The following is an 18,557-nucleotide window of genomic DNA, read 5'->3' on the forward strand; positions in this document are numbered from 1 at the left end:
TTCTAATTACACTGTTCCTTCTGTATCTTGGCATCCTACAAGAGGAAGAGCTTTTCTTTCCTGAGGGATGAGTCTTGCAGACTTAATTTTTTTTAAGCTCTTTATTTGAAAGCGAGAGAGAGAGATCTTCCATCCACTGATTTCACTTCCCAGATGGCTGCAATGGCCAGGGTTGGGCCAAGCAGAAGCCGGGAGCTTCTTCCAGGCCTCCGACATGGATAGCAGGGGCCCAAGCACTTGGGCTATCTTTTCTGTTTTTCCTAAGCCATTAGCAGGGAGCTGGATTGTAAGTGGAGCAGCCGGGACTCCAACTGGTGCCCACATGGGATGCTGGCATCACAGGCAGTGGCTTCACATGCTATGCCGCAATGCCAGCCCCCAGACTGGATTTCATGTCTTTGTATTGGCTCTTAACTGGCCTCTTCCTTCACATGTGCTGTTCCCCGTTGTATGCGTTTGTGGACATCAGCTGTGCAGTGTTCATTCCTGGGCTTAGGAAGAGAACCTTTCTAAGCAGCAACTCGCTTGTCAGTGGCATGACAGACAGGCTTGATGTGGGACTAAATGCACGCTGTGTGCAGGGTTAACAGGCCTGGGGCTGTGTGTGGGCAAGGGGTCTGCTGCCAGAGCTCCGAGCCCAGCCCGGGCTTAAGTGAGGACAGCAGCCGGGAGAGAAGAGAGCTGTGGGGTCCTTCCCAGTGGGAAGGCAGCACAAGCTGCTCTTCCCCTGCCCGCACGCACACACTCATCACTCTTGCAGCACCTGGTTGCACGCTGGGCTTGCTGGGTGTCTGCCTCTTCACAGAAAGCAAACACAGCCCTAGTGAGCCTCTGGTTCTCCCTCGTGAGTTAAGGACTTCCTGCAGGCACTCGGTTCTAGGGGGCCTCGTCACCGAGATCGATCTGACGCCCTGAACACTCCCCACCGGGACCCCGTCGAGGTCTCTCCATTTCTGCTGGTGAAGCCAGCAATGGGATGGAGGCATGGGAAGATGAGCTGAGGTTCCAGAAGTACCAGGGAGCGAGGATTTGCAAGAAGAGTGGGGTTTAGCTGTGCATCTGAGCGGTGGGAAGCGGGCCAGTGCTGTGAACAGTGTGGTTCATGCTTTGCTCTTTCTCCCTGCTCTCTCTTCAGACAGGCTCAGAGCTCAGCCCGGTTGATGGACCTGCTGCGGGTCAGATGGACTCAGGGCCAGTGTACCATGAGGACTCACGGCAGCTAAGCACCTCAGGGGCTCCGGTCAATGGTGCTAGAGAGCCCGCCGGACCCAGTCTGCTGGGGGCTGGGGGTCCTTGGCGGGTAGACCAGAAGCCCAACTGGGACGCTGCCCCAGGCCCGGCCCACGCTGCTCGCCTGGAAGATGCCCACGATCTGGTGGCCTTTTCGGCCGTGGCCGAAGCTGTGTCCTCTTATGGGGCCCTTAGCACCCGGCTCTATGAAACCTTCAACCGTGAGATGAGTCGCGAGCCTGGGAACAACGGCAGGGGGCCCCGGCCAGGGCCCGGGGCCTGCTCCGCCGGCAGTGAAGACCTGGATACGCTGCAGACGGCCCTGGCCCTCGCACGCCATGGCATGAAGCCGCCCAGCTGTAACTGCGATGGCCCGGAGTGCCCTGACTACCTCGAGTGGCTGGAGGGGAAGATCAAGTCTGTGGTCATGGAGGGGGCCGAGGAGCGGCCCAGACCCCCGGGGGCTCTGCCTCCTGGCGAGGCCGGCCTCCCCCCGGCGCCAAGCACCAGGCCGCTCCTCGGCTCCGAGCTCCCCCAGATCCCTCCCCCAGAGGGCCTGCCCCTGTCCCAGAGTGCCCTGAGCATCGCCAAGGAGAAAAACATCAGCCTGCAGACCGCCATCGCCATCGAGGCCCTCACTCAGCTCTCCTCCGCTCTCCCCCAGCCTTCGCACTCCGCCTCCCCAGCTTCCTGCCCCCTCCCCGAGGCCTTGTCCCCTCCTGCCCCTTTCCGATCGCCCCAGTCCTACCTCCGGGCCTCCTCGTGGCCTGCGGCTCCCCCGGAGGAGCACCCTTCTTTTGCTCCCGACAGCCCTGCCTTCCCTCCAGCAACGCCTAGAAGTGAATTTCCGGAAGCCTGGGGCACCGACACCCCACCAGCAACTCCCCGGAGCTCCTGGCCCCTGCCCCGCCCAAGCCCCGACCCCATGGCCGAACTGGAGCAGTTGTTGGGCAGTGCCAGTGATTACATCCAGTCAGTATTCAAGCGGCCCGAGCCCCTGCCCACCAAGCCCAAGATCAAGGCCGAGGCACCCTCTTCCTCTCCGGCCCCGCCCTCGTCGCCCGTCCTCCAGAGGGAGGCCCCCGTGCCAGCCTCGGAGCCCGACACCCACCAGAAGGCCCAGGCTGCCTTGCAGCAGCACCTCCACCACAAGCGCAGTCTCTTCCTGGAACAGGCCCACGACGCCTCCTTCCCCGCCCCCTCGGAGCCTCCCGCTCCCGGCTGGTGGGCCCCAGCGAGCTCACCTGCCCCGCGGCCTCCAGACAGACCCCCCAAGGAGAAGAAGAAGAAGCCTCTTACTCCGGCCGGAGGCCCCGTGGGAACGGAGAAGGCTCCCCCCGGCATCAAGCCCAGTGTCCGCAAGCCCATTCAGATCAAGAAGTCCCGGCCACGGGAGGCACAGCCCCTCTTCCCACCTCTCAGGCAGATCGTCCTGGAAGGGCCGAGGGCCCCGGCCTCGGAGGAAGCGCCGGCACATCTGCCTGCCCCTGCCTCCGCTGCACAGGGCGCTGCTGTCCCCTTGCCCCCAGAACCTTCTCTTGCGCTATTTGCACCTAGTCCCTCCGGGGACGGCCTGCTGCCCCCTACTCAGGAAATGAGGTCCCCCAGCCCCATGGCCACCCTGCAGCCGGGCTCCACCGGTCCCCTTCCCCCGGCCGATGACAAGCTGGAAGAGCTCATCCGGCAGTTTGAGGCTGAATTTGGGGATAGCTTTGGGCTTCCTGGCCCCCCTTCCGTGCCCATTCAGGACCCTGAGACCCAGCCTGCGTGTCTCCCAGCTCCCGAGAGCCCTTTTACCACCCGCTCCCCCAAGCAAATCAAGATCGAGTCTTCGGGGGCTGTGACTGTGCTCTCGACCACCTGCTTCCACTCAGAGGACGGAGGCCAGGAGGCCACACCCACCAAGGCCGAGAACCCACTCACTCCTACCCTCAGTGGCTTCTTGGAGTCGCCTCTCAAGTACCTGGACACGCCCACCAAGAGTCTGCTGGATACACCTGCCAAGAGAGCCCAGGCCGAGTTCCCCACCTGCGACTGTGTGGGTAAGTCTGCCTGCGGGCCGGGAAGGGCAGGCGGGCTTGCATTCCACGTAGCAGACATGAACGGTGCGCCAGCCGCCGCGCTGGGTCCTGGCAACTCTGAGAGGAGCTCCTGGGCTGGCGGGGGAGAGTGAAGGAAACCCTGGAGGAGGTGATGTTTGTGCAGGGCTCTGCGGGGCAACAGCTCAGTGGCCATGGGAAGGTGGGGCTTGCTTGGACTTGCTTTTGTCTGGTGATAGTGAAAGGATCTGGGTGCCAGGGAAAGGGGGCGGGGAATGCATGAATGACGGGCAGCCGAGAGTAGGCTGGGGCCAGATGTGCAGGGCCCAGGGGGGCCGCTCCATGGTCAGGGCTTAGGTTTGATCCCAGAGGGGATAGTGACTCCCGAGGGCATCAAAGCAAGTAACGGCTGCCCTGAGCTTCCGGAAGAGCTCCGGCTTGTGGTGTGGAGCAAGGATCGGCAGGGGAACTGTCAGAAAAGTGCTGTTGTGAGCTGGGTGGCGTGCGTGGGTCCGAGGGCCTCTCGGAGGCTGTGAGAGCAGCTTGGGACCTGGTGGCGTCTGCAGAGAATGCCTGGCTGGGCTGAGTCTGAAGCAGTCGAAGGGGTCATGGTTGGGGGTTTGGCTGAAGTCATTAGCAAACAGGTGGTGGTTATAGCTGCACCGCGGGCAGGAACACTGGGAGTAAACTTGGGGGCTTGCCTTCTGGAATCGAAGCAAAAGCTAGGCGCTCTGAGGGCCGTGCCCATGTGCACTCCTGTCCAGGAGGGGTCACAGATGCAGTGTTAAGTGCCCTCGTGGCTCCACCACCACCTGCAGTTCAGGGCGCTCTATGAAGATGTGTGGGTTTCGGGTGTTGACGGGAGCTGCGCTGATGCTGACGATGAGCTTGCTGAGTTCTTGTGATTCCATGGTACAGAGAGAGTTCTTCAAAGAGGTATCTTATAAAAACACATAAATAACAAGTGAGCGGCGTGGTTTGCTGGTATACTGTGTTCCCCTTACGGAGAGGGGCTGGGCTGCTCTGCAGGCTTGCAGGTTGGTGATGAGGAGTCACGTGGGAGACGAGAGAAAACTGGTCCTGTGGCTTCTCTTGGAGTGAGCAGGTGTGCAGCACCTGGCTGGTTGGGTTTTTTTTTTTTTTTTTTTTTGGACAGGCAGAGTGGACAGTGAGAGAAAGAGAGAGAAAGGTCTTCCTTTGCCGTTGGTTCACCCCACAATGGCTGCTGCGGCTGGCGCACTGCGCTGATCCGAAGCCAGGAGCCAGGTACTTCTCCTGGTCTCCCATGTGGGTGCAGGGCCCAAGCACCTGGGCCATCCTCCACTGCCTTCCCGAGCCATAGCAGAGAGCTGGCCTGGAAGAGGAGCAGCCAGGACAGAATCTGGCACCCCAACCGGGACTAGAACCCGGGGTGCCGGCGCCACAGGTGGAGGATTAGCCTAGTGAGCCGCGGTGCCGGCCTGGCTGGTTAAGACGTGTTCTGAGACTACAGATCACTCACCGGCCCTCTTCCTTCTTAGGTGTGACGAGTGACAGTGACAGGAATTGGAGGGCTCCGTTACTTTGCTGTGTTGGGGGAGAGCTTGTTTTGATCACAGGGGTCGGTCCCTTGCCCTGTCCCCGCTCTGTCTACACAGCTACACCATCTGCCTGCGTTAGATGTTTGTCCTACGGAGTGCTCAGGACCCTGCCTGTCCTCAATAACGTATGCTGATTTGGTGAGCTCAGTTGCGTGGATAGTGTGTTTGGACGAACTACTTTCTAACCTTGCATTCCAGCTGCATCACTGGGGGAGCTTGGGCGCACTGCACGACCTCTCGGTGTCCTTGCGAGTAAAATGAAGGTGGTGGGAGTACGTGCCTCCCCAGGGCAGCAGTGATATCTGTGTAAAGCACCTAGGGCCGTCTCTGGCACGTAAGGACTGTGAGGATGTCAGCCGTTAAGCCGGTCATGTGTAATAAGCCGGAGAAAGAAGCCGAGACCGAGACGCCTGTACTGTGGAGGAAGCAAGGGGCTGGCTGTTCCTGTCTCGCTCATGTCTTGACTTGTAAGCCCTGTGTAACCACTGAAAGGATAAATGTTAAATGTTTTGTTGCCGAAGGACTTTGTGGTTTGCTTGAGACAAAATAAATCTTAAAAAATGCACCGCCGCCTGCTAGGCGAGTGCCTGCCGAGTGTGACGTCCCCTGTGGCCCGTGTGGCGAAATTCTAAGAATGCCCTGTCACGCTCGGGAGTCACTGGGTGGCGCTCGATGGAGAAAACTCGCGTTCAGAGCTGGGTCTCGGAAGCACAGATGGGCAGAGGAGAGGTGGCCACTGCAGGCCCGGGACTGCGCAGGTGCATCTGGGGCTAGAGAGGAGAGCAAGCTTGCAGGAGGGCGGGCTGCTGGCTTGGGGGTTCTCCCTTGTTCCTGGGACCTGAGGAGCCCCCAGCAGACAAAGCAGGTCTCAGTTTGAAACCAGGGAGTGCAAGGGAGACTGGGGGTGGGGGGGAGGGCTGGGTGCTGTCCCCTGGCTGGGCAGGGGCTGTGGGCGAGAGAGGAGCGCAAAGTCCCACCATCACTGTCACTCATTGCCCTAATTTGCATTTCTGTGTTTATTGCAAGATATGTGTACTTAATTCTCCTTTTAATCTTTAAGAATTTGCTTGCTTGAAAGATTGACAGAAAGAGAGGGAGGGACAGAGGTTTTCTATCTGCTGGTTCACTCCTCCAAATGATTGCAATGGCTGGGTCTGGAACTGGTGCCCCGATGTGGGATGCAGCATTGCAGGCTGCAGCCTAACTCACTGCACCACAACGCCAGCCCTGATTTTTCTAAAGAAAAGATTAGGGCAAAATCTACCTTTTGCTTTTAAATGTTAAACTATAGGAAAATGCGTAAGTGAAAACGGCAGAAATGGTATGTAAACAATCACCTCACCTAGGTTACAAAAACTAGAAGAGGCCGGCGCTGCGGCTCACTAGGCTAATCCTCCGCCTGAGGCGCCAGCACCCCTGGTTCTAGTTCCAGTCAGGGCGCCGGATTCTGCCCTGGTTGCCCCTCTTCCAGGCCAGCTCTCTGCTGTGGCCCGGGAGTGCAGTGGAGGATGGCCCAAGTGCTTGGGCCCTGCACCCCATGGGAGACCAGGAGAAGCTCCTGGCTTCAGATTAGTGCGGTGTGCCAACCGCAGCAGCCATTGGGGGGTGAACCGACGGAAAAGGAAGACCTTTCTCTCTGTCTCTCTCTCACTGTCCACTCTGCCTGTCCAAAAAAAAAAAAAAAAAAAAAAAACTAGAAGAAAATATAAGACATCTTCAAAGGCAATGGAAAATGTATATTATGAAAATTATACATGAATTTCAAAATGTTTTGTACCAAAGTTCACTTCATTCTACTTCTCCATGAACTTTTTTTTCCTAAGATTGATTTGTTTATTTGAGAGATTTAGAGGAGAGACAGATTTTCCATCCACTGCTTCATTCCCCAAGTGGCTGCAACAGCTGGAACTGGGCTATACCCGGGAGCCCTGAGCCCCTCCCAGGTCTCCCACATAAGTACACAGGCCAAAGGATTTGGGCCATCCCCAGCTACTAACACAGGGTGCTGGGTAAGACGTGGAGCAACCAGGACTCAAACTGGCACCCATATGGGATACTGGTGCTGTAGTCCATGGCTTTAACCAGCTGTGCCACAGCACTAACCCCTCCACGCGTTCTTTGAAGTTCCCATGTATATCGATAGTGGGGATCCCTGGTTAAACTGTGATGACTTTTCTCTTATGTTTTCTGTATTTCCTGTAAGGAGACAATTTTTCTTTAAAGATTTTATTTGAGAGGTAGAGTTATAGGCAGAGGGAGAGACAGAGAGGTCTCCCATCCGCTGGTTACTTCCCAGGTGGCCGCAATGGTCGGAGCTGAGCAGATCTGGAGCCAGGAGCTTCTGGGTCCCTCACGTGGGTGCAGGAGCCCAAGGACTTGGGCCATCTTCTGCTGCTTTCCCAGGCTATAGCAGAGAGCTGGATCGGAAGTGGAGCAACTGGGACTCGCACTGGTGTCCATATGGGATATCGACGCTGCAGGCAGAGGCTTAGCCCACTGCACCGCAACACCAGCCCCGAGACAAACTTTTTGATTGAGAAGTACTTTTCAAAGTCTGCCCCAGGAGTAGCTTGCAAGACAGATTGGCAGAGGGTGATGATTATGTGATGTGACAGGAAACCATTTAGGAGGCCATTAAGAACAATAGGGGGACTTCAAAAAGTTCATAGGAAAAAATGGCATTTGTGGATGATTTTGGTGCGGAAATAAATTTTGGAAATCCATTCATCGTTTTATCTTAATGCGCATTTTCTCTGAGGGTTTTGAAGATTCCTTGTGATACTAGCATTTCCGAAACACTAGTTCTGTTCCAGGCACTCTACTAAGTACTTCAGTCATTTCACCCTCATGAATGCTACATGGGGTGAGCTCTGCTGATGGCTCCATTTTAATGATAGGGAAGCCAAAGTTTCCAAGGGGGAAGTGAGACTGGGAGCCAGGCAGCCGGGCTCTCAGCCAGCGAGTGGCACCGTGGTCACAGCTGGTTGAGGGATGTGTGCTAACTACAGCAGTGGTAGCAGACTGAAGAGCGCCAGACGAGAAGGGGTCTGCCCTGGCGTGGCTTCTGCCAGGCCTGTGGTCTGTGTCCGGAAAAGCCATCCTGCTTCCCGGAAGTGTCTGGAGCCCGTGTCTGCACAAGCACTTTGACAGCTGGCCTGCTGGAGCCCATCTTTGTCCCGAGCCCGCGCGCACGTTTAGAATTGCAGGCTCTCGCTGAGATGACCGTCAGTCGGGGACGTCGCGCGCCAGTGGTAGGCGGAGGTGCAGGTTGCGAGGTAACAGAAGGAAGAGTTTCCATAGAAGGGACACTCGGCTGTGGAGACTGTGAAGCACTCATAATAAACGGTTGATAAGAAGTTGTGGGACCAGCTTTATAAAAGCATAAAGATAGCATAGCATAGAAAAAGAGGCCTGCTCTTCAGGTTCTTGGGTGGTGTTTTATTTGTTTTTGCCAAATGAGCCATTTTGTCCAACATAGGCATCACCAGGTAACCAGAAATCCAAAGGCCGAGGCATGTTTACCCTTACATAAAGGGGGGGTTTCTGACGGTCTGCATGGGATCCATAAGAGTTGGTTCCCTGTGAATACGAGAATTGAACACAGCTCTTGAATCTTCAAAGAAGTTCCCTTAGAAAACAATGAAAATGCCGGCGCTGTGGCTCACTAGGCTAATCCTCCACCTGCGGCGCCAGCACCCGGGTTCTGTCCTGGTTGCCCCTCTTCCAGGCCAGCTCTCTGCTGTGGCCCAGGAGTGCAGTGGAGGATGGCCCAAGTCCTTGGGCCCTGCACCCCATGGGAGACCAGGAGAAGTACCTGGCTCCTGGCTTCGGATCAGCGCAGCACACCGGCCGCAGCGGCCATTGGAGGGTGAACCGACGGAAAAGGAAGACCTTTCTCTCTGCCTCTCACTGTCCACTCTGCCTGTCCAAAAAAAAAAAAAACACCAATGAAAGGACATGCTTTCCTCCAAAAGGCAGCGTGAGGAACACGGTGGCAGCACTGTGCTGGCTTAGTGCCAGAGCTGTGTGGCTGTGGACGTCTTTCTGATACTTGTGAGCGTGTGTTGGAGGCCCCCCAATTCCCTTCACCGTGCTGTGACACCGTAGGCAGGACGACGCGCTGTGCGGGGACTATTGGCCAGGGCCTTCTGCCTGCCCTCAGTGCTAGGGAGGCTCGCAGCTGGAGCCGCTGTAGGTCAGAGAGCGAGTCCGAGTGCCGTTTCAGTGGAAAAACATCCTTTGCAATCTCGTCATTTTATAGATGAGGAAACAGCCGTGGTAGCTGTTAGGTGTTGTGCTGACGGCTCCGAGGAGTGAGCAGTCAACAGGAAGCTGCAGAGACAAACCACAGCCAAAGCAGGAGGTGAGGAGGTGTAGATGTAGGGGTTGCCTGCGTGGAGATGCTATGTTTGTAACCGGTTGATTCCCCGAGCTCGGGGAACATCTGGGTGAGGGAGCAGATAGGGTCGACGGGGGTGTCTCAGGCTGACTTCGTAGGGACCGCAGTCCTGAGTAGGACACCCAAAGTTCTCTCTTCAGTCCTGGAAAGATACAGTCTCTACTTTTAGGAGAACCTGTCTCCCCCACCCCACCCCACCGCACCCCAACCCCTGCATTCAGTTTGAAATGAAGAACTTTGTCTTCCAAATATTTGAGATGATAGGCTAACTGGACACCGATAACAAAGTGGAGAATCTGCCTCTGGGTAGGAGAGTATCAAAATGAGTGTTCTGGGTCAAGTTGATCAGAGTAACAGGGAGAAGGCAGTGAGAGCCAGGCTGAGCGACGTGAAGGTAATGGAGATGAAGAGCGTGGCAAACCACATAAGGAAAGATGTGGCGACGGGAGAAGCTGGGGAAATTCAGGTAGTTCCAGTGTGACCGGTGCGTTGCATCAAAGACTGGGAGTGGCTGGAGAGGACGATAGCAGAGGCAGGGAAACCGGTTTGCAGGCTCAGGAGTCATTCAGGTGGGGAATAATGAGTGCCTGGACTGTGCCGAGTGTTGGGAGGAGGAGGAGTGGGTGAGGGAAGCAGAGGTAACTGCTTCAGGGACAGGTAGGATAGAGGAGTGGGGGGAAAAGGAGCAGTCCGAGGACTCCCGGGCTCCAGGTTGGGTGATGGCTGAATAGTGGTGCCACCTACCAAGATTGCAAACCCTGGGAGGGGAGCGGGTTTGGACAGCAACTTTGACATCCCTGGGACCCGTGGTGGGTGTCTGGCCGGGTCTGTGGGTTGGGGGTCGCACGGCTAACTGGTGGTAGTTGACGTTCCAGTAGTGGTCATTTCACCAGGCTGACTGATGCGGATGGAGGAGACCGTTAGGACGAGCTCAGAGAGGAGGCTGTGAGGGAGGTGTGAAATCAAGGAGGGGTCGGTTAAAGAGCCAACCGGTAGTTTCCAGGTTGGCAGGACTGATGGCACCAGTGCTGAGGAGGGGCTGGGGTTGAGTGCCAGATTCTCTGACATGGTTGCTAGTTCTGTACGCACGGGCTTTGCAGCTAAACCTCCAGGTTCCTCAAGAACAAGGTTGGCTGTTTCCAGAGCACCTGGGCTGATGCTGAACACATGGCAAGGACCTTATACATGCTTCAGTTAACTGGTCAACCTTACTCTACCTTTGCATTTAAGCTCTACAAGGTGATTGGGTCAGTTTAGGCAAGATCCCCTTTAACCTTGGTGTCAAGCAAGTGTTATGCCCATTAGCGTGAAGGTACTGGTATCTACAGTCAACATGCCCAGCAAGCTGCCTGTGGACTCAAGGCAGCTGACCTGAGATAGCAGCATGAAGTTTACCTGGTACGGCTGCTGTGGGGGAAAGCCTGCCCTCACCTGTGCGCTGCTTGGGTTTGGCTCTGCAGAGGCATCCTGTTAGCAGCCATTGAGTACCATGTGACTGGAGTCTAACTTGCAGCAACATCTTAAGCTTTTCAGCTTTAAATCGACTACAGTCCCACTGGGAAATTGAAACATATTGGGGTTGTTTGGAAACAAGGGATAGGTACAGATGAAAGGTTTGTGTGATCGCGACACCTGTGCATCAGTTATCAGCCATCTCGGTACAAACGCCATGAAAAGAAACGCCTTGGCTAGGTGTTGTGGCCCAGTGGTTGGGCCCCCACCTGCATCCCATGTTGAGTTCAGTCTTCTGCTTCTGATCGAGCTTCCTGCTAACACACCTGGGGAGGCAGCAGCTGATGGCTCAAGTGCTTGGTTCTCCACCACCCATGGGGGAGATCAGATGGAGTTCTGGGCTCCTGGCTGCAGCCCTGGCCCAGCCGGAGCTATTGTGAGCATTTGGGAAGTGAACCAGCAGAGGGAAGATGGCTCTCCCTCCCTATCTCTCTGTCATCCTTTCACATAAATAACTCTTGAAAAGAAAATTCTCAGCGGTGCTCCCATGCACAGTCCTGCTTAAGTTTCCCCACTGGATGCCCCAGTCAGTGTGTAGGGGGTAGAAGAGGAGGTAGGAGTTTCATTTAGAAGTTGAGGATCCCGTTTTTCTGGTGGGTGGTAATAAGTAGCTGTTTGTGCTTCGTGTCTCTTGCTGATAGCAGAAGGATACATCTCATTCTTTCCCCAGCCACATGCAAGAAGTGGAGCAGGGCATATTTCTCACTTTTTAATGAGTATAAAATTAAGTGTACAGGGTTAAGATAAAACACCTAGAGCAATATAACCAGCATTTGTTCAAAAATTGAATTTTGCTCTCCTGAGCTCTCCTCTAGAGCTTTCTTCTTTCCAAGTTTAGAAAAAAAAAAAAAAAACTGTCATTGCTTAAAATGAGACATGAAACCGAGATACTTTTTTTTTTTTTTTTAAACAGAGTTGAACCATTTCCCTAATATGTCATTCTTCCTTTATGGAGAAGGAAGAAAAATAATGACTTACCCACAAGATAACAAAATAACTGTTTCTGAAACCCAGCAAAAGAATCAAAAGTAGGAGAGAAGGCTTCGTAAACTGAAACTTGGGAATAGCCCCAGTCCTAAACCATGAATGCTAAGGGCTGCTGCCAGTTTAAGATCAAGTTGAAGATAAAGGTGGACCCTAGTGTATACAGCTCCTAGGGTTTGGGATGGCAATCATGGAGGCTCCAGGGACCCCACTACTTGAGGAAATGGGCTAGAGACCACCATCCAGGAAGCATGCTCTCTGGGAAGTGGAGAATGCAGTCAGGAGCCTTTGCTGCAGTTTGTGCCTGGGTAAGGTTAGGACTGGCGATGAGTGCCAGGAGAGGTGGGGACCAAGGGCCGGCAGCACCACACAAAGGCCAGTGTGCAGAGCTAACATATTTGCTGAACCACCAAGCAGAATTCCTGCCAACTGTGTCTTATCACAGTGGCCAGCTCACTCCCTTTTGAGGGAATAACCCAAACTCCTAGTGAGTCTGTTCCCATCAGGATAGAGCACAGCGCAATCCTCAACAGACTCAAACATGCAAAGTTAGGGCACTGGCTTCAACTTGCAGGGCTTGGAGATGAGATTTCCCGGTTCTCCTTGCCCACTTTCAAACTGCTGAACTTAATTCTTTGTTTATTTTCATTTTATTTGAAAATAGAGGTAGGCAATAGAGATCTTCCATCTGCTGATTCACTCCATAAATGTCCGCAACAGCCCAGACTAGGGCAGACCAAAGGCAGGACCCCAGGACTCAATCCAAGGCCCATACAAAAGCATGGGGACCCAGGCACTTGAGCCATCACCTGCTTCCTGCCAGGGTATGCAGAATTCCAGAAAGCCAGATCCAAGGAGAGCGGGCACCGGAACTCATCAGGAGTTCCATCCTGTGGTTCACTCCCCAGACGCTCTGATGTGGGTGTGTCAGTGTTTTAACTGCTGTGCCACGTGCCTTCCCACCTTTAAATTTGAGAGGCAGAAAGAGAGGGAGAAGTGCCAATAATGGCCAGAGGGTCGAAGCCCAGAGGTCAGTCCACATCTTATGCAGGAGGCAGGAACCCAGCCCTTCAAGCCACACTGCTTCCTTCCACCAACCACACTAGCAGAAGCTAGAATTCCCAGCCCCAGTCAGGAATCGAACCCAGGTACTCCAGTGTGGGGCACAGGAGTCCAAGGTGACATCTTCCTGCTCCATGAACTTTTGAAATAATGATTGAGATTGTACAGCACCTGGTTCTCTAGCTTAATGCCTGGGGGAAGGATTTGAGCAGTGTCCAGGTAATTAGGAGGGAGTATATTCTACTGGGCAACTCTAGACCAGTGGCTTTCAACTAGCAACTGTTTTGTCTCTCCCTGTAGGGGACATTTGGCAATGTCTGAAGGTGTTTTAGGTGATCACAGGTGGTGTGGTACTACTGGCATCTGGAATTGAGGATGCTGCTAAGCCTCTCACAACATGGGGAATTAACAATGTGGTCCAAAGTGTCAGTCACCCTGGGGATAAACTTCCTCTCTCCAAAAATTAGCAAGCAAAGAAGCAAAGTCCAGTATGGTACCCAAACTCCGTGGGAAAAGTAGATGGATTAATGTAATATTTAATAAAGACACATTAGAAAACGTAAGAATTGTTTAAGCTGCCAATGTACATCTACTGAAAAGTCGAAGAAAGTGTTCCCTGTGAAATCAGTGATGATAGGTGAGGTGCTGAAGCTCCAAAGAGGTCACCAGAGTTATGGCTTCAGTTCAGCACTGTGCCATCACAGAGCACTTAAAACCGCATTGGGAGCTGCCAAACGCAGAATCAGTCAAAGGGAAAACCGATCAGCGAGGAGGAGGGGCAGGCTTGAAAGATCACTGAACCGGGAAAGAGCCATGGCAGTGAGCTGCTCGGTGGGATGAGGGCGCTGCCGAGCCACCGCAGGCCCTGCGCTTGGCTCCTCCTTTTAGGAAGGTTGGGGATCTTGGTGTTCCTGCCGTGGCACAGCGAGCAAACTGGACGAAGAGTGGAAGAACAGAAAACTTTACTGAGCCGGCGCCGCGGCTCACTAGGCTAATCCTCCACCTTGCGGCGCCGGCACACCGGGTTCTAGTCCCGGTCGGGGCACCGATCCTGTCCCGGTTGCCCCTCTTCCAGGCCAGCTCTCTGCTGTGGCCAGGGAGTGCAGTGGAGGATGGCCCAAGTCCTTGGGCCCTGCACCCCATGGGAGACCAGGAGAAGCACCTGGCTCCTGCCATCGGATCAGCGCGATGCGCAGGTCGCAGCGCCAGCCGCGGCGGCCATTGGAGGGTGAACCAACGGCAAAAGGAAGACCTTTCTCTCTGTCTCTCTCTCTCACTATCCACTCTGCCTGTCAAAAAAATTAAAAAAAATAAAATAAAAAAAGAAAACTTTACTGAGATGAGAAAATCTTTATGCTAACAAATTATGTCCCAGGGAAAATGAGTGAAAACTGACAGCTAATAATCCTGATGAGTTTACTGAATTTTAAGAATGAAGACTGGGGCCGGCGCCATGGCTCACTTGGTTAATCCTCTGCCTGCGGTGCCTGCATCCCATATGGGCGCCGGGTTCTGGTCCCGGTTGCTCCTCTTCCAGTCCAGTTCTCTGCTGTGGCCGGGGAAGGCAGTGGAGGATGGCCCAGGTGCTTGGGCCCCTGCACCCGCATGGGAGACCAGGAAGAAGCACCTGGCTTCGGATCAGTGCAGTGATGGCCATAGCAGCCATTTGGGGAGTGAACCAACAGGGGGAAGACCTTTCCCTCTGTCTCTGTCTACAACTCTACCTGTCAAATAAAAAAAAAATGAAGACCTGAAAACTAACTTTCCCCAAACCAGTCTCTCTTTCTCTCTCTCTCACAGTATATATTTTAAGGTTTTTTTTGTTTGTTTGTTTTGTTTTTTGCATGGCAGCTACAGAGAAGAGAAACAGATCTTCCATCCTTTGGTACCCTCCCCAAATGGCTGAGGCTGGATCAAGCCAAAGCCAGGAGCACTGAAGTTCATCTGGGTTTTCCCTTGTGGGTGGCAGGGGCCCAAATACTGGGCCACCTTCTGCTTTCCCATGTGTGGTAGCAGGCAGCTAGATTGGAAGTGGAGCAACTGGGACTCTAACTGGTACTCATAAGGGATACTGATCTCACAGCAATGGCTTAATCTGCTGTGCCACAGTGCCAGCCCCTAAGTAAGTTCTAATGTCTTTTAAAAGCACTTTTAAAAACTATTGTTTTAGGGGCAGGCACTGTGGTGTAGTAGGTTAAGCACCCACTTGTGGCTCCGACATCCCATATGGGTACTGGTTCGAGTCTCGGCTGTTCCACTTCCGATTGAGCTTCCTGCTGATGGCCTGGGAAAACAGAAGATGGCCCAAGTGCTTGGGCCCCTGCACCCATGTGGGAGACCCAGAAGCAGCTCCTGTCTTCAGATAAGCCCAACTCCAGCTGTTGCCGCCATTTGGTGAGTGAACCAGCAGTTGGAAGACCTCTCTGTCTCTCAAATCTCTTTTCAAAAAAAGATTTGTTTGAAAGGCAGAGTTAGAGAGGCATAGGCAGAGAAATCTTCCATCTGCTGGTTCACTCCCCAGATGGCCGCAACGGCCAGAGCTGTGCCTATCCGAAGCCTGGAGCTTCTTTTGTGTCTCCCACACAGGAACAGGGGCCCAAGGATTGAGGCCATCTTCTGCTTTCTCAGCACATAGCAGAGAGCTAGTTAAGAAGTAGAGCAGCTAGGGCTGGAACCAGCACCTATATGGGATGCCGGCACTGCAGGTGGCGGCTTATTGTGCTACACTGCAGCACTGGCCCCCAATAAACCTTCAAAAAAAAAAAAAAAACGTGTTGTAATACACATGTAAGAAAGTATAAATCTTGAGTGTACATCTTTATAAGGCTCTGCCATTCACCCTTTCCCAGTCACCCGGATCCCCTACAGCCTGCACACCAAATCTGACCCACATCTGAGTACGAGTGCTTTTTTTTTTTTTAAGTTACCCCCCCCAAAAAAAAAAAAAAAGGGAGTAATACTTAATGAATCATGAAAAAGATGAAATCCAAATCATGGGCTCTGAAGGTTTCATTGGCACAAAGCCATGCTCATTTGCTTCCATACTGCCTGTGGCTCCTTCCATTCTGCAGCAGCAGAGTTGAGTAGCTGCCATTGAGACCACAGGCCCTGCACGGCCGAAAGCGTTGACTGCGTGGCCCCTAACAGAAAGTTTGCCAACCCCTGTCCTAAGGTAGCAATTTCAGCAGACGTCCAACCACTCTGATCGGTTTGGCTCGTCCTTGAACGTGATGTTTCTGGACTCCTACACGCGTATGTCTGTATTCTTTGGTCATCTGGCTTTTGCTCAGTGATGTGCATGTGAGATTCATTGGTGTTGTGTGTAGTAGTACCTGTCTTTCCTTCTCATTCATGTGCCACATAATGATGTTTTGGTCATCAGTGGGCCACATAGGACAGTGGCCCTGTAGGACTGTAAGGGAGCTGAACAGTTCTTCCTGCCTAGTGATGTGGCTGCATAGAGCTGTAGCACAGGGCACTACTCACCTGCTTCATGATGCTGGTGCACACAGACCTGTGCCGCTAGTCGCACGAAAGATGGCGCATGGTACTTGGTCATCAACGGCTGTGTCACTAGTTTCTGTACTTTATTCATCATTTAAGAGTGTACCCCTATTCGTTTTTTAAAAATGCATAAAGCAGCCTCGAGCAGGTCCTTCAGGAGTTTTTGAAGGTGGTGTTGCTTGTTACTAGTGCTGAGTGTTGTCCTGTGGGACAGGCAGGCCGTGGAGGTGGAGGACGGTGACACGGGGGCTCCTGAGCCACTGTGGGCCCTTGGCTAGCGTGTGCGTTGGTGTCTTAGTCTTATGTACAGGCTTGTTTAAAGAGAATGTGACAGAGATGAGGAGAGAGAGCTTCCATCTGCTGATTAGTCCCCAGATGTCTGCAACAGCCAGGTCTGGGCCACACTGAAGCCAGGAACCAGAAACTCCATCCAGCTCCCCCCCCCCCCCCCGGGTGGCAGGAACCAGAGTACGTGGACCATCACTGCTGCCTCCCTGGTGCGTTAGCAGGAAGTCGGATTGTGGCAGAGGCAGGACTGGAATCCCAGGCGTGCTGTGGGATGTGGCCGTCCAAGCAGCAGCTTAACCACTGCACCACAACGCCCACCCTTGTTGCCGGTATTTTAAGGAGGAGGCTTAAAAAGTAAAAATCGCAAGATAGCAGAAAGGATAGAGTAAGGACAGAAAGAAAGTACAGCTGTACTTGTGTGTTTAAAGCTGTTACTACAAAAGTGTCAAAAATATTAAAAGTTTATAAAAGTTACACTAAGCTAAGGTTAATTTACTATTGAAGGAAAACATTTTAGTAAGTGTAGTGTAGCCTAAGTGTGCGGTGTCTGCAGAGATGTCCCAGGCCTTTACTCACCAACTCCCCCAGGGCAGCTTCCAGTCCTGCAAGCGCTGCTCAGGGAAGTGCCCCAGACAGGTGTGCCTTCCCCTCAGCTGTCTTCTGTGCACTTTGTACTTAGTGTCCACTGTCTGTGTTTAGATGCACAAGCTGCTAACCCTGCCTGCAGTGTTCAGGACAGTCATGTGCTGCAGCAGGGGGTTCTGGTATAGTAGCAACAGACTGCACTGTTCACGTAGCCTAGGTGTGCGGAAGGCTGGCCTGGCTAGGTTTCTGGAATATTCTCTGATATTTGCACAGTGACAGAACTGCCTAATGTGCATTTTTCAGAATGTATCCCCACTGTTGAGCAATGTGCAACTGTTCCATTTTACGAATATACCAGTTTGTCAACTATATTACTGGTGGTCATTACTGGTGGTTATTTGAGTTGTTTTTAATTCGGGGCTATTGTGAATCATACTGGTAAAAGAAATACATGTATCTCAGCATATTTATACATGCATTTACACATTTCATTTAAGATGGACTGATTTGAAAGGCAGAATTAGAGATCTTTCGTCTGCTGGTTCACTCCCTAAATGGCCACAATGAGTAGGGCTGGGCTAGGTTGAAGACAGGAGCCAGAAACTCCATCTGGGCCTTCCACATTGGTGAAAGGGTCCCAAGCACTTGGGCTATCTTCTGCTGCCTTCCCCGGAGTGTTAGGGAGCTGGATTGGAAGTGGAGCAGCTGGGACTTGAACTGGCACTCATATGGGATGCTGACAACAGCTTAACCTGCTGTGCCACAACGCCAGCCCCTGTTTATACATTTCTATTAGGTATATATCTATCACTGAAATTGTATGTATTCATCTTGGTGTGTGTTCACTTTTCCAAGGTGGCTGTAAAGATTTTTACCTTTATTTTTACTTATTTGAGAGGAAATGATAGAGTTTCCATGTTGTTCATTTCCCAAATGTCCATGATAGCTGGGCCAGACCAAAGCCAAAAGGTAGGAACTCCATCCAGGTCTCCCACGTGGGTGTCAGGGGCCCAAGTACTTGAGCCATCACCTGCTGCCTACCAGGGCATGCAATAGTAGGAAACTGGAATCCGGAGGGAGCCAAAGCTGGGACTTGAGCTGAGACACTCCAATATGGGATGTGGGTGTCTTAACTGCTAGGCTAAATGCCTGACCCTAGTTGTAATGATTGGAACTCCTCGGCTTAGCTCCTCACCAGCAGATAGTTGCAGCAGTCTTTTTGCCATTGTGGTGGGCGTGTAATAGAATATATATTATATGTGGCATAGAATAGCCACATCTCAGTGTGGCTTTAACGCACATTTTTCTGGTAACTAATGAGCTTGAGGAGTTTTTCATATGCTGCCTTTTGTAGAGTGCCTGTTCCAGTCACGT

General features: G+C 53.1%; 1 protein-coding gene across 1 annotated transcript in view; it reads left to right on the forward strand.

Moving 5' to 3' along the window:
• TET3 (tet methylcytosine dioxygenase 3) overlaps nucleotides 1–18,557 on the forward strand; it is a 110,025-nt gene that overhangs the window by 45,646 nt on the left and 45,822 nt on the right. The window contains 1 exon segment of the mRNA XM_062209679.1: nucleotides 1,136–3,272. Within this exon segment, the coding sequence (XP_062065663.1) occupies nucleotides 1,136–3,272 (2,137 nt within the window).

The sequence above is a fragment of the Lepus europaeus genome, chromosome 13 (assembly GCF_033115175.1).
Source record: "Lepus europaeus isolate LE1 chromosome 13, mLepTim1.pri, whole genome shotgun sequence".
NCBI lineage: Eukaryota > Metazoa > Chordata > Mammalia > Lagomorpha > Leporidae > Lepus > Lepus europaeus.